Source organism: Cordyceps militaris (assembly GCF_000225605.1).
Source record: "Cordyceps militaris CM01 unplaced genomic scaffold CCM_S00001, whole genome shotgun sequence".
Taxonomy (NCBI): domain Eukaryota; kingdom Fungi; phylum Ascomycota; class Sordariomycetes; order Hypocreales; family Cordycipitaceae; genus Cordyceps; species Cordyceps militaris.
Genome location: NW_006271969.1, coordinates 1,452,052 through 1,465,257, shown reverse-complemented (window position 1 = coordinate 1,465,257; position 13,206 = coordinate 1,452,052). Strand labels below are relative to the sequence as shown.

At 51.4% G+C, this 13,206-nt stretch overlaps 5 protein-coding genes across 5 annotated transcripts; 4 read left to right on the top strand and 1 right to left on the bottom strand.

Annotated features, from left to right (window-relative positions):
• Positions 1-2,870: 2,870 nt before the first annotated feature.
• CCM_00401 (uridine kinase) lies at positions 2,871-4,667 on the top strand (the record flags this gene model as incomplete). The annotated part of the gene is made up of 9 exons (XM_006665561.1): positions 2,871-3,035; positions 3,070-3,180; positions 3,235-3,284; positions 3,337-3,481; positions 3,532-3,574; positions 3,631-3,716; positions 3,770-3,839; positions 3,891-4,122; positions 4,184-4,667. The coding sequence occupies 9 exons, from the start codon at positions 2,871-2,873 to the stop codon at positions 4,665-4,667; spliced, it is 1,386 nt and encodes a 461-aa protein (XP_006665624.1).
• A 915-nt stretch (positions 4,668-5,582) lies between these two features.
• CCM_00400 (NADH-ubiquinone oxidoreductase 64 kDa subunit, putative) lies at positions 5,583-7,726 on the top strand (the record flags this gene model as incomplete). Its single annotated transcript, XM_006665560.1, has 2 exons — positions 5,583-7,644; positions 7,710-7,726. 2 exons carry the CDS (start codon positions 5,583-5,585, stop codon positions 7,724-7,726), a joined length of 2,079 nt encoding a protein of 692 aa, XP_006665623.1.
• Positions 7,727-8,077: 351 nt separating this feature from the next.
• Positions 8,078-9,487, bottom strand: CCM_00399 (p60 domain protein; the record flags this gene model as incomplete). The annotated part of the gene is made up of 2 exons (XM_006665559.1): positions 8,078-9,254; positions 9,333-9,487. The coding sequence occupies 2 exons, from the start codon at positions 9,485-9,487 to the stop codon at positions 8,078-8,080; spliced, it is 1,332 nt and encodes a 443-aa protein (XP_006665622.1).
• A 275-nt stretch (positions 9,488-9,762) lies between these two features.
• CCM_00398 (uncharacterized protein) lies at positions 9,763-11,704 on the top strand (the record flags this gene model as incomplete). Its single annotated transcript, XM_006665558.1, has 7 exons — positions 9,763-9,771; positions 9,839-9,919; positions 10,448-10,492; positions 10,811-10,892; positions 11,284-11,400; positions 11,473-11,558; positions 11,648-11,704. 7 exons carry the CDS (start codon positions 9,763-9,765, stop codon positions 11,702-11,704), a joined length of 477 nt encoding a protein of 158 aa, XP_006665621.1.
• A 236-nt stretch (positions 11,705-11,940) lies between these two features.
• On the top strand, positions 11,941-12,883 carry CCM_00397 (FG-GAP repeat protein; the record flags this gene model as incomplete). The annotated part of the gene is made up of 3 exons (XM_006665557.1): positions 11,941-11,984; positions 12,224-12,764; positions 12,827-12,883. 3 exons carry the CDS (start codon positions 11,941-11,943, stop codon positions 12,881-12,883), a joined length of 642 nt encoding a protein of 213 aa, XP_006665620.1.
• Between the last annotated feature and the right edge of the window lie 323 nt (positions 12,884-13,206).

Genomic DNA, 13,206 nt, shown 5'->3' with positions numbered 1-13,206 from the left:
TAAAGGTAAAAGGGGGGGGGGATTAATAGAATTAATAGCTAAAAAGAAAGAAGAAAGGTTTATATAATATATTATATAAAGTAAAACTAAAATATACTAAATAGGGTAGCTATATTTAGATATAAGAATAACCTATATTTATTATAAAGATAATATATATCTAAAAAATATAATAGCCTACTTATATATATATTATTTCGTATCTAACCGTACACTAGGTGTGAATTAGGATTTAGCGACAACTCACCTATAGGCTGCCGTAGCAGGGTGCCAGTGCCTTGGGGGCTTTTTTTTGTGCAGGGGCACATGCTGGATTGGAAACCGGAGCATACCGTGACCGATGCTCATGCCATACGCCACATCCACCTCCTGCCGCCGAGTGCTGTCATCTCGTCCCAGCACGTGTAGGTGTGTATATATGCTACACCAAAGAATCCGTTTCATTTACTCTCAAAACTCAAAACTCACAGGTCCAAAGCTCCAAAAAGCACCGCCAGCTGCGTCAACGTTGCTCATTGACAATCATCGAGGGGAATCTTGTGGTGGCTGACCAGGTCTTGGCAAAATCTCTTGTTTTATGCACGTAGTGACTGGAGGCGCAAAGGCGATACTAGTGCACATCATTGTGTCAAGAATTATGCCAACTGACGACGTACCTGAGGACGAGGGACGGCTAGATCAGTTGCCAGTCTGATGTTGATCTCCCGCCGTCATACATTCGCCTCAATTCTACAGGATGCGCCTCGGCTCGCTGCGTCGTCTTAGCGTGCCGAGCGGTGCTGTGCTTCATCAGGCCACTATACACATATGTGCTCAACTCAACGACGACTGTAGCCTCCCGCTCTGCTGGGAAGAAAACGTTGAATATCTTGACCCACCCGCCTCGATGGCAGCTTGTGCAAGGACGCTGCAATGCGTTTGCGCATTGTGCTTCCCGACGCATTGAAAAGAATCGAGCAGCCTAGGATCGTGCATGCAGGAGTTTGGTGCCTCGGTATTGGCTGGCAAGAAAAACCCGTGCCAATGGTCGCCTCGGCAGCATCAGAAAACAACTCGATGCGTTTCTTTACACCCACGATGCACGATGTGCATGACGGCGCAAGGCGGGGCTATTGTTTGCAAGTGTTTCAGTACGCACTCCTGAATTACGATCGAGTGCCCAATGAGACTCGAAGTGAAGCAAGATGGAGATCGCGAGCAAACTCGACACGGCACATCCTTCACCCACCGTCGCAGCGCTAGGGAGCCGGTTTCTCGTCCGTCAAACGTCCCGTGGAGCCGGGCCTCGATGTTCTACCGGAAAGGCATAATTTTCAGTTGAAACTCTGTCTATTTATATATCATGATAGGAAAATGGAAACGTGCGTATCATTGACCAAACAATTCCTCGGCGTTATCTAGTACCAGGACAGCCAGTCCACCCTCACCTACAAACACTCTAGCGACAAGTCTGTATTTTACGGCCATTGTTTCATTTAGTTTATCTATAACCAATATTGTGACTTCAGTACCCGGGTTAACGTAAATAAGATAGCCAGAAACATTCTCCGTGACGACTACGGCTACTCGCGGCCATACGCGGCTCTTGTCCAAGGTATAAGTTTACGCACTACAGAGTCACAATCTTCATCATCGCCGTTCTGTTGCAGTTTCTTCGGACGTATGATGCTTTAGATGTAGCGATCTTTATCAGAGCCTTACGGCTTCCCTTTAGCAATATCGTTGTGCATGTAGTGCTGATATACGTCCACGACTTAGACACGGTCAAGGCGAAGAGTCATCTCTACGACCAGGCACGTACAAACTGTCGCCCAAGGATCTCGGCTTCCCGGGTAGCATGCAGAAATACCAATGTAAATGCAGTGCCTGCTCCTCACTATTCCTACAAAGAAAAAAACGGATAAATGTTAAAACACTTGCAACATACGTCGAGAACCAAAACAAACTTCGACCAGTCAAGTCGTCAGTAGAGACTTCTAATCCTGTGAATTAATAACCAGTCTTTTGACAACCACAACATTGGAGTTGTGAGCCAAAGCATGGGCGCTCAAAGGAATCTGGGCTGCCCGGGAGAAAAAGACAGTCGATGTATCGGTTTTTTATAAAGAGCCCGAAAAGTAAAAATATGACCTATCATATGATAGAAATCTCACCAATGCCAGATGATCCCAGCATTCCGGCATTCCAGCCTTCGATAATATCCTCGATTTATGAATTGAAAACATTATTTGTCGAGTAGTTACCATTCAGAGGATCACCGCCACGACTCGTCAGACCAACAACTGTGCAGCCTATTACCTACCTCTTTTCTGGGATGGAATGCAGCTATTGATTTGAATATGTATAGAGTCTATATGAACTGCGAAATTCAATCAAAGTTTTCGACTTTTTTCGTTTTTTTAAGCTTCGGAACCTGATGATATAGTTTCCGTCTTTTTAGTTTTCGTCTTGGCTTGCGGCTGACAAGCAAAGTTGAGACCAACCCTTGCATGCGGTGCACGTGACACACAGCCAATGGGAAGCGCGTGAGCCAATCAGGGTCTCTCCGCTAAATCAACTAAATCAAGGCGCCAGGGCAGGTTATCTTCGAGGTCATCGTGACGGAGGTTTTGGACTCTTGAGTTTTGCTTGGCCATCTCGGAGCTTTCTGCCTGCCTGCCAGAACTATCGTCGCTCAGAAATCTCTGATTGTCGCCCCATCCTCAGCGCCCCCCTGACCTTTTCGCTGCCTCCTCCTGTGGCCGTCTACAGGTGGATCAGCCGCGAGGTCGCCTCTGCGGTGGTGGATTTTCTCGACGACCGCGTCAAGGACTTGTCCCGAAAGATTGAGCCGAGGACAGGTCTGCACATTGTGCCCCTGGAACTGCAACATGTCGGAGACTCATGTCACGGTGCAGAAGAGAGCCTACTATGCACCACCCTGGGCAGACGTTAGCATTATTGGTGTGGCGGGAAGCTCCGGTTCTGGAAAGTCGACTCTTTCCCAGGCCATCGTGAAGAAGCTCAATTTGCCATGGGTGGTCATCTTATCCATGGTGCGACGCCTCTTTTGAGTCGTGCATTCTAAAGTGTCTCTCTCTGATGGGTGCTGACTGGGAACAGGACTCATTCTACAAAACTCTCACACCTGAGCAGTCAAAGCAGGCTTTTGCCAACGAATATGATTTCGATTCTCCCGATGTACGTATGGCCGCTTCTTGGAACCATTCTTGACGTTAACCGCAACCCGTAAAGGCCATCGACTTTGACATTTTGGTTGAGCGCCTCAGGGATCTCAAAGCTGGGTAAGTACTGCAAACTGCGCTAGTCATGTCGCGTGCTCACACGCATATGCAGAAAACGTGCCGATATCCCTGTATATTCCTTTTCCAAACATCAACGTCTGGAGCAGACAACCTCGATTTATTCCCCACATGTTCTCGTTCTAGAAGGCATCTTTGCCCTGTACGACCCGCGGGTCCTGGAGCTTCTCGATATGGGTGTAGGTGACCACCATAACAGGAAGCGATCGTCACTCTAACATGTGTGCAGATTTATTGTGAGGCTGATGCGGATACTTGCTTGTCACGTCGAAGTAAGTGTATGCTAGCCGTCGACGCGGTGTAAACTGGCTAAAATGCATGAAATTAGTTGTGCGAGATGTTCGCGAGCGTGGCCGAGACATTGAGGGCTGCATCAAGCAGTGGTTTGCCTTTGTGAAGCCCAACTTTGAAAAGGTACAGTCATGTGCTCAGCTAGGCATCGAGGCCAGGTCTTACCAAAATTCTAGTTTGTCGAACCGCAGCGAAAAGTCGCAGATCTCATCGTCCCGCGAGGCATCGAGAACCGCGTTGCACTTGGTAAGAGAGGTGTTTAGCACTGACTGAATCAATGTCTAACAGCGGCTGTAGACATGATGGTCCAGTTCATCGAGAAGAAGCTGGTCGAAAAGTCCAGACACCACCGAGAGGCGCTATCGAGACTGGAGGCGGAATGCAAGGAGCAGCCGCTTTCAGATCACGTTGTTGTGCTGAATGGTACACCGCAGATCAAGGCCATGAACACGATTCTGCAAGACATTGACACGTCGGCCGAGGATTTCATCTTTTACTTTGACAGGCTGGCGGCGCTGGTGCTTGAGCAGTGAGTACCCACGCCTCATTTCATCACGTCACCGAAGCGGTTTTGCTAACAGGGGTTCCAGGGCCCTCAACAATGTCCAGTTTCAGAGCCTGTCCGTCAGTACACCCCAGGGCCACGAATACCATGGCCTGGCGCCCAAAGGCGAGGTCAGCGCCGTCATTGTGCTGCGCGGCGGGTCGGCCTTTGAGCCGGCGCTGAAGCGCACGATCCCCGACTGCCGCGCGGGCCGGCTCCTGATCCAGTCCAGTTTCAAGACGGGCGAGCCGGAGCTGCACTACCTCAAGCTCCCGGCAGATATTGCGACGCACGAGAGCGTCCTGCTGCTGGACACGCAAATGGCCAGCGGCGGCGCGGCGCTCATGGCCGTGCAGGTCCTGGTCGACCACGGCGTGGCGCTTAGCAAGATTGTGCTGGCGACGTACTCGGCAGGCCGGATCGGGCTGCACCGCCTGATGACCGTCTTTCCGGAGATTAGGGTGGTCGTGGTGAATGTACTGGCGGATCAGGAGCAGCGATGGGTTGAGAAGCGATATTTTCGCTGTTAAGCCATGCGCTTTGCTTTAGCTCTGCAAGGTATTTCCCAGGGGTGGCGTCATTGACGTCACTTTCTTTTCTTTCTTTTTTGCATATACAAGCATATAGCACTTGTGATATTATCGATTGTACATTGGTCTGATGTTGAACTCTGAAGTTGGTTCTGATTGGTGCTGATGTTCGTCCGGTGAGTGTCCAGCGGTGGCTGTGCTGGCAATCGGATCCGAGCTCGGGCTGCCGACATCATGTCCGCGGAGTTGAATATTTGTGGTGTTCAGACACAGACATGCGGCGACGGGGCTTTTTCAAGAGCATGGAGTTTTTCTCGCCCAATTAGTTGCTCACAAATGAGATTTTCCTGGCTGCGTTTCCACCCGTTCCCGGAGCAGCCGGATAAGAAATCCAGCTGGCAAAAGTCTAGGTACATTGTTACGGATCGTATCGTGCAGTTCAGTGGAGCTCGCAGCGCCCGATGCCCCGTAGGTTTTGCATTTACAGGCAGTCGATCGCCTGAAGAGTGTTCGAGGTGCAACCCAGCACCAGCCACAGTGGCTGAAGACTCAAAGAACTCGTCCCAAGAAGCCAGCCGCCCTCTCTGGCCCGCCTATGACGCCACTCCCTGGGCCGTGCTAGCCAGCTTCAGCACCCGCCTAAACCTGTTTGCGCGGTGACACCAGCGCTTGCTCCGTCGACGCCGTGATAGCTGATTACCTCGTGCGGTTTTTCTTCTCAAACTCTCTTTTCCTGCCTCTATTGCTTCATCTCTTGCTCGCTTTTGCAGCTCCTCGCCGGGCCAATTGCATTTTAAATACGCTTCCCTTTTCATCATCCACTCGTCAGATCGTCGATTGCCAAGCTCCAGGTAGCTTCCTCGAAGCTCCATCGACGTGTGCTTTCCCACGGAGCTTATTCCAACTCGTGCGGCCATGGCTGCGCCGCTTCGTCCCTTTGGCGGCCGCGCTGCAGCTGTTCATCGGGCGCTGGCGCCGTTGCCTCGCGTCTCGCTTGCACCGCCGCCGCTCGTCTCCCGATCCGCGCCGTCAGCTACCCGCACACTTGTCCAGCTTCACCGCGCGACGTCACCGACCTGGACGCGGGCCGTCGGCGCCACGCACCACCGCGCAGCAACGCTTCTCCACGCGCGCGCACTCTCCGGTAAGCCGCTACCGCAGCGGCAGTCGTGGACGCTCAACTTTTGCTACCGGATGATGGCGTGGATCGGCACGTCCATTGCCGTCGGCGGCATCCTCGTCACGGCCTTTTTCGTCTACGACGCGACCACGTACAAGGAGGGCGCCGACGCGGGCGACATCACTGTTGGTCAGCTCGCTCTGAACCCGCGCCGCGGCGGGCCCAAGAACCTGCCCATTGCCGACGTCCTCATCGACGACAATGACAACAATGGCAAGCGCGAGAACCAGGACAAGCCCAAGCTCGTCATCCTCGGCGGCGGATGGGGCGGCGTCGCCCTGCTCAAGGAGCTGAACGCCAATGACTACCACGTCACCGTAATCTCGCCCACGAATTACTTCCTCTTCACGCCCATGCTGCCGTCGGCGACGGTTGGCACGCTCGAATCGCGGTCGCTGGTCGAGCCGATCCGTCGCATCCTCGGCCGCATCCATGGTCACTTTATCCGGGCCAGCGCCGAAGAGGTCTGCTTCAACGAGAAGCTCGTCGAGGTGTCGCAAACGGATCTCAACGGGAAAAAGATTCACTTTTATGTACCTTACGACAAGCTCGTTATTGCCGTCGGCTCCGTCACCAACCCCCATGGCGTCAAGGGTCTCGAGAATGCCTTTTTCCTCAAGGATATTAACGACGCGCGGATGATTCGGAACAAGATCATTCACAACCTCGAGCTTGCCTGCTTGCCCACCACCACTGACACCGAGCGCCGTCGTCTTCTATCCTTTTGCGTCAGCGGCGGTGGTCCCACCGGTGTCGAGTTCGCCGCCGAGCTCTACGATCTTCTCAATGAGGATTTGACCCGCAACTTTCCCCGTCTGCTGCGCAACGAAATCTCCGTCCATCTGATCCAAAGTCGCAGCCACATCCTCAACACCTACGACGAAGAAGTCTCCAAGTACGCCGAGAAGCGCTTCGCCCGCGACCACGTCGACGTCCTGACCAACTCGCGCGTACAAGAGGTCCACCCGGATAAGATTGTCTTTTCGCAAAAGCAGCCCGACGGCAGCCTCGTGACCAAGGAGCTGCCCATTGGCTTCTGCCTCTGGTCCACCGGCGTGTCCCAGACGGAATTCGCGCAAAATATTGCCAAGACGCTCGGCGACTTCCAGACCAACCGCCGCGCCCTCGAGACCGACACGCACCTGCGCCTCACAGGATCCCCCCTCGGCTCCGTCTACGCCATTGGCGACTGCTCGACCGTGCAGAACAACGTCGCGGACCACATCATCAGCGTGCTGCGCAGCATCGCGTACAAGCACGGTAAGGATCCCGAGACGATGCAGCTCCACTTTAGCGACTGGCGTCGGGTTGCCATGGAGGTCAAGCAGCGCTTCCCGCAGGCCGTGTCCCACCTGCGGCGCCTCGACAAGCTCTTTGAGGAGTTTGACAAGGACCAGTCGGGTACGCTCGACTTTGGCGAGCTCCGCGAGCTCCTCGCCCAGATTGACAGCAAGCTCACCTCGCTGCCCGCCACGGCGCAGCGCGCCAACCAGCAGGGCGTCTACCTGGGCCAGAAGCTCAACAAGATGGCGCATCTGTCCAAGGGGCTCGAGGTGAATGACGTCCGCGACGGCGACCTCGACGCCGCCGCGTTCAAGGCGTTTGAGTACCGCCACTTTGGCAGCCTCGCGTACGTCGGCAACTCGGCCGTCTTCGACCTCGGCGAGGGCTGGAGCTTTACCGGCGGTCTGTGGGCCGTCTACGCCTGGCGGTCCGTCTACTTTGCGCAGAGCGTCAGCTTCCGCACGAGATGTCTCATGGCTATGGACTGGGCCAAGAGAGGCCTGTTTGGCAGAGGTAAGCATTTTCGCCGAGTCATGTTTGATGATGTGGCAGCTTTTGACTAATTTTGGCATCAACAGATCTCATGAGTTTCTAGAAAACGTTTTTAAAAAAGGTTTGAAAAAAGAAGAGTATAGATATTAACATGCAAAGGAGAAATCGTAGGAGCGATTGTTGGATACGAGTCACGCCTGACTCTAGGGCTTTTGTTTTAGAACGTTGGTTACCTCACGACTTGAGAATTCTTTCACTTTTTAATTTACCGCATACGCTCCTGTATAAAAAAAAAGAATTTTCAACATGACCCAAAAAAGTTCCGACAACCAAAAGATGACGTGCAAGTATGAGATATGCCAAACCGTGAAGATTTTTTTCCTGCGCCAACCCAAGAACATATGAACCCCAACCAAAATATCCCCTTTTCCTTTCTCTATACCGTCGGTTGCATTTACAAGATAAAGTCCTTGTGCGTCCACTTCTCCGTCGCCTTTGTCCTGGCCTGCCTGTGGAAGGGAATGTGTCGGCGGGTCTCGACCTTGCCACGCACGACCATGCTGCGGTAGCGGTCCTGGAGGAGGTTGCCCTCGGGCCGGAGCAGGCGCAGGGATTCCTGTAGCTCGTCGGGCAGCACGAGCTCGAGGTCGTGCTCCGGCAGCTTGTACTTGCCGAGCTGCCGCCGGCGGAGCTTCTCGGTGCCGCGCAGCTCGCCCTCGCTCTCGCTGTCGCCGGCGTTCAGGAGCGCCAGCGCGCGGGCCTGCTCCTTCGCGTCCAGCTCCGCTGCGAGCTCGCGGATGCGGGCCTCCTGGAGGCGGCGCGCCTTGATGGCGGCCTTGTGCTTGGCGAGCTGCTCGTCCTCGCGGCGGCGCTTGATGCGGTTGCGCTGGACCTGCGTCTTGCGCTTCGGCCGCTTCGCCGCGGCCGCCGCGCTGCTCGACCCCGCGTCCTCGACGCCGCTTTGGAAGCCCTCCCATTCAGAGTCCTCCTCCCACTCGGACATGTTGGCGCGCTCCTCGGCGGCCTCGGCCTCGGCCGCGGACTTGGCCGCGGCGTCTTGCTTCAGCTGGGCAGCCTCCTCGGCCGCGAGGCGCTTCTTTTCGGCCTCGACCGCCTTTTCGCTCTCCTGCGCGAGGCGCTCCTCGTAATCGGTAAACACGGGGTTGTAGCTGTAGCCGCCCGATGGCTTTTGAACGGCGGGCACGGCTTTGCCGCTGGCGACCAGGGAAATGGGCATTTGCTTCATCGTCTTGGGCACCTTGACGTGGAGCTTGGTATGGTCGAGTTTGGTCTCAGGCTCTACTTCTTGGGGCGCATCCCACAAGTCAAACGTGGCGTCATTGACCTGAATGGTAGTCTCGTGTTGGCCGTCGGCGATTCGCTGGAGCCGGGCCAGGTTCTTGTGCGTTACCCAATCTGAACGCTGACGCTTTACAGGAACCAGTCCGTTCGTCGTATTGTCACCAAACCGCTTGCGCATGGGCACGGCCGGCACAGCAGACCGTCTGTTAAGAATTTCATCGGCCTTGAGGGTCTTTTTGGCGTGTTTGGGGTACTTTTTTGAAATTTGCGAGTCACCTTCGATGTCGATGGCGAAGAGGTCTGCAGAATCTCGTTCACGAATAACACCACTGCGATAGAATAGTGTCAGCGTCTTTAAAATCGGTACCACACTGCTTAGTTTCTCCTTTGGGCACGCTCATCCTTACCCTTGAATGATTTCCTCGTTCAATTCCTCAAGACCCTTCTGCACGTCGGTCACGTCGACGTTTTTTCTCCAGGCCTTCTTGCCCTTTCTGGAGGTCTGCTTATATTGGCTCGGGGCATCGTTTGAGTCGGAACTCAACGGTTTTATGACGGGCATTTTGACTGAGAATTGCGCAACGGAGAAATGCTGTATGAAAAATTGGATGGCTCGTTTTGCAGCACCAGTCTCTCCAGCACCAGCAAACCCGGCAAACATCCTGGCACTGTCGAACGTTTAATTTTTTTGTGGGGGCGCCGATAACCTCTCCAGCGCACAGTGTTATCGGCCATTGCGCAGAAAAGTTAGCACGGCCAGGCGGTTCACTCAGCCTAATGCTCTACCCTATGGCAGCCTACTAATAGGGAAGTTGTCGCCAAAACTCAGTTCACACCATGTGTGTAGTTAGATGCGAAATAATACATATATAAGTAGGCTATTGTGTTTTTTAGTTACATACTATCCTTATAGCCAGTTAGCAAGGAACCAGTGAGGAAGCCAGCCAGCCAGCCAGCCCAGGTGGTTACATATAACCTGGTCCAACTCCACGGGGTTAACCTGACCGAGTTGAGGTTTTACCGCGCTTTTCCCGGATGAGGCTTGTACTAGTACATACCACCACCATTAACCAGAATTAACTAGAATAACTAGAATAACCAGAATAACTAGAATAACCAGGATAACTAGGATAACCAGAATAACTAGGATAACCAGGATAACCAGGATAACCAGAATAACCAGAATAACTAGAATAACCAGGATAACCAGGATAACTAGGATAACTAGAATAACCAAGATAACTAGGATAACTAGAATAACTAGAATAACTAGAATAACTAGAATAATTAGAATAATTAGAATAATTAGAATAATTAGAATAACTAGAATAACTAAAATAATTAGAATAATTAGAATAACTAATATAACTAGAATAACTAAAATAATTAAAATAACTAGAATAACTAGAATAACTAGAATAACTAGAATAACTAGAATAACTAGAATAACTAGAATAACTATAACTACTATATATTAAAAAACCTCTATATTTTTTGTAAGCTATATTAGAAATGTTAATAGCGTTATAATAGGGGAAAATTATTTATTAAAAAAGCAATATATCTAGTACCCTATCTAAAAATACGCCTTACTTATATATATACCTATAAGCTTCTCTAATAAACGCCCTACTACTTTCTTACTAGCTACCTACCTACGCGCGTAAGGCCTGTTTTCTAGGGCACTAGATACGTTTTCTACTTAATATGTAATTTTCCCCTATTATAATGCTATTAGGCTCCTACTAGGTATTACAAAACCTCTATATTTTTTATACGCTATGTTATAGACGTTAATAGTTGTGATGGGGGAGAATTATCTGTTAAAAAGGCAACCTACCTAGTAACCTATCTAAACACAGGCCTTACTCGCGTATGTACTAAGGTAGCTGGCTTACTTACTCGCTTGCTGGCTGGCTTCCTTGCTGGCTGGTTGCTGGCTGGCTGGCTGGTTGGCTTCCTTGCTGGTTCTAAGCACTTAGATAGAAATATCGATGTACTAAAAAAAAAATACACACGCTCTTATGCCTAGTGCGTAAACCCCGATATAAGAATGCAAAATGAGTTTTGGCGACAACTTACCTATAGGCTGCCATAAGCCAGTAGGCGAGAAAACTATTGTTTCATTTCGTCATCAGACAAACAATATATATACGCCTCTTCCATCAGAATTGCGAGAGACTGCCACAGATTTATAGAGAAGTCATCTAAGCTTTGCGAATATCTAAGCCAATCAAAGTGTAAGAAGACCCCTTTCCTCCGTATGTAACACCATCTCTTACTCACATGTCGGTACTTGCTCCGAACCGCAACACGCATGAATCGTACATTTTCGTGGCATGGAAAGCTGTTCAGCAGAATCGGCGGGGGATCCCTTTGACCCCGACATTTGGCACTACTTTATTTGTGCTGGGCTGGCAGCCCACGCCACCATATGTCGTCTGTCTATGAAGAAGCGCCTCTCTCGCAGAGACAGTCTGACATGACCCTTTAAGGACAACCAACGCCAGAGAACGATCGACGGCGGCGCCCGCCTTCCCGTGTTAGTAAGACAGAAGCCGACGTTGGAGTCTCCGCTCTCCAGTCGCCCCTTGCTGTCTTTAAGTCCAGGCCGCTTCATCTCGGACAATTCAGTAGGGAGTCAGGTATTAAACGAACCAGATTGCCAATGCTTATGTTGCAATCCTAAGACTTTCGGAATTTCCTCCGGGACGAACTATAGTTTATCTATCCGTCTAGAGCAGTGAGCGACGGCGGTAGGAGCGGAGACTACGAATAAAGCAAATTCAAAAGCGTTGGAGAGTACCGCTAGTTTTGTCTCACCAATACGAAAAGACTGGCATCTGATTCGCCGTCAACGTCAATAGTGCTTTGGCGTGGTCATCCATGGTTATCACGGGCATCGATATTTATCACGGTCATCGATGCTCTCAGCGAGTGAGGCTGATGGTCATCACCCTTGTCCGAGAAGGGTCAACAGATAACCTCGCGCATAAAGAGCCTTGATCAGTTATTATGCATTCCCTCGACGTTGCCAACGGCACGGCGCTTATGTTCCCGTTAGTACCAGCTATGTCTTAGAACTCTCTGCATATAAAGGCTATTCCCTCGATGGTATTTCTCGAGAACTACTATTCATATTCTCAAATTAACCACCTCTACTTCACTTACTTCAATCTGGACAGACTTCCCTTCCCTCACCACTTCATCACTCTCCGGCACTTCCTTCCTTCACTTCTCACCTCTATTTTTTATTCAACTCAATCACCATGAAGTCTATCACCTTCACCACCTCCAGACTCGCCCTCGCCGCTTTCGTCGCCGTCCTTAGCCTCGCTCATTCCACGGTCGAGAAGCGCGGAGCACCCATCGTCATGGGAGACGCCGGAACATACGGCGTAATCGCAGCCACAACCCTTACTAGCACCGGCAATACAAAGATCACCGGAAACTGCGGCACATCGCCCGGGACATCGGTCACCGGCTTCCCTCCTGGCACTTGCACGTCACTATCTGCCGGCGGAACCTCAGCCAAAAACGCCGAGGCCGCCTGTCTCACGGCTTACACCAACGCCCGAGCGTACACCAACGCCGTTCCGCCCCCCTATGCTCTGGCGGCCTCTGATCTTGGAGGCCAGGCTTTGGGTCCCGGCGCGTATACGTTCCCTACCAGTGCCGTCAAGCTTACTGGAACACTCACATTAGATGGCACATCAAACCCTAGTGGCCAGTTCATCTTCTTGATCACGGCCACCTTTGATGCAATGGCGTCTTCCCAGGTCAATCTGATCAATGCTCAGGCGTGCAATGTCTATTTCATTGTGGGGTCTTCAGCGACGGTAGGTGTAAATGCGACGCTGAAGGGGAATATTCTAGCATATACTGCTATTTCGGTTAGCAGTGGCGCGAGCAACCATGGGACATTCTGTGCTCTAAATGCGGCTGTTACGCTAATTAATAATGCGCTTACCGCTCAGCCTGCTTGTACAACCTAGGTAGTCTTGTGAATGGTATCAGAATAGCGAGCGAGGTGTCGAGCAGCAAACCGTGCCAAGAAAGCACATCAATATTCAGCCTTTGTCTTTTGAGCCTAAACATGAAAAGAGTAGGCTACATGTTTCGGTTAGGGAAATAAATCGGACAGGAAAGGAATCTCAAATGCATGGTCATGTACATAGGGTTAGCGCGACAATGGCCATAAACGCGTCAAATATAGGGCTTCCCAGCAGGCGTGAAAAAAACAAATCGTTTCAAGACGTTGTCGGGTAGCTACAATGCTCT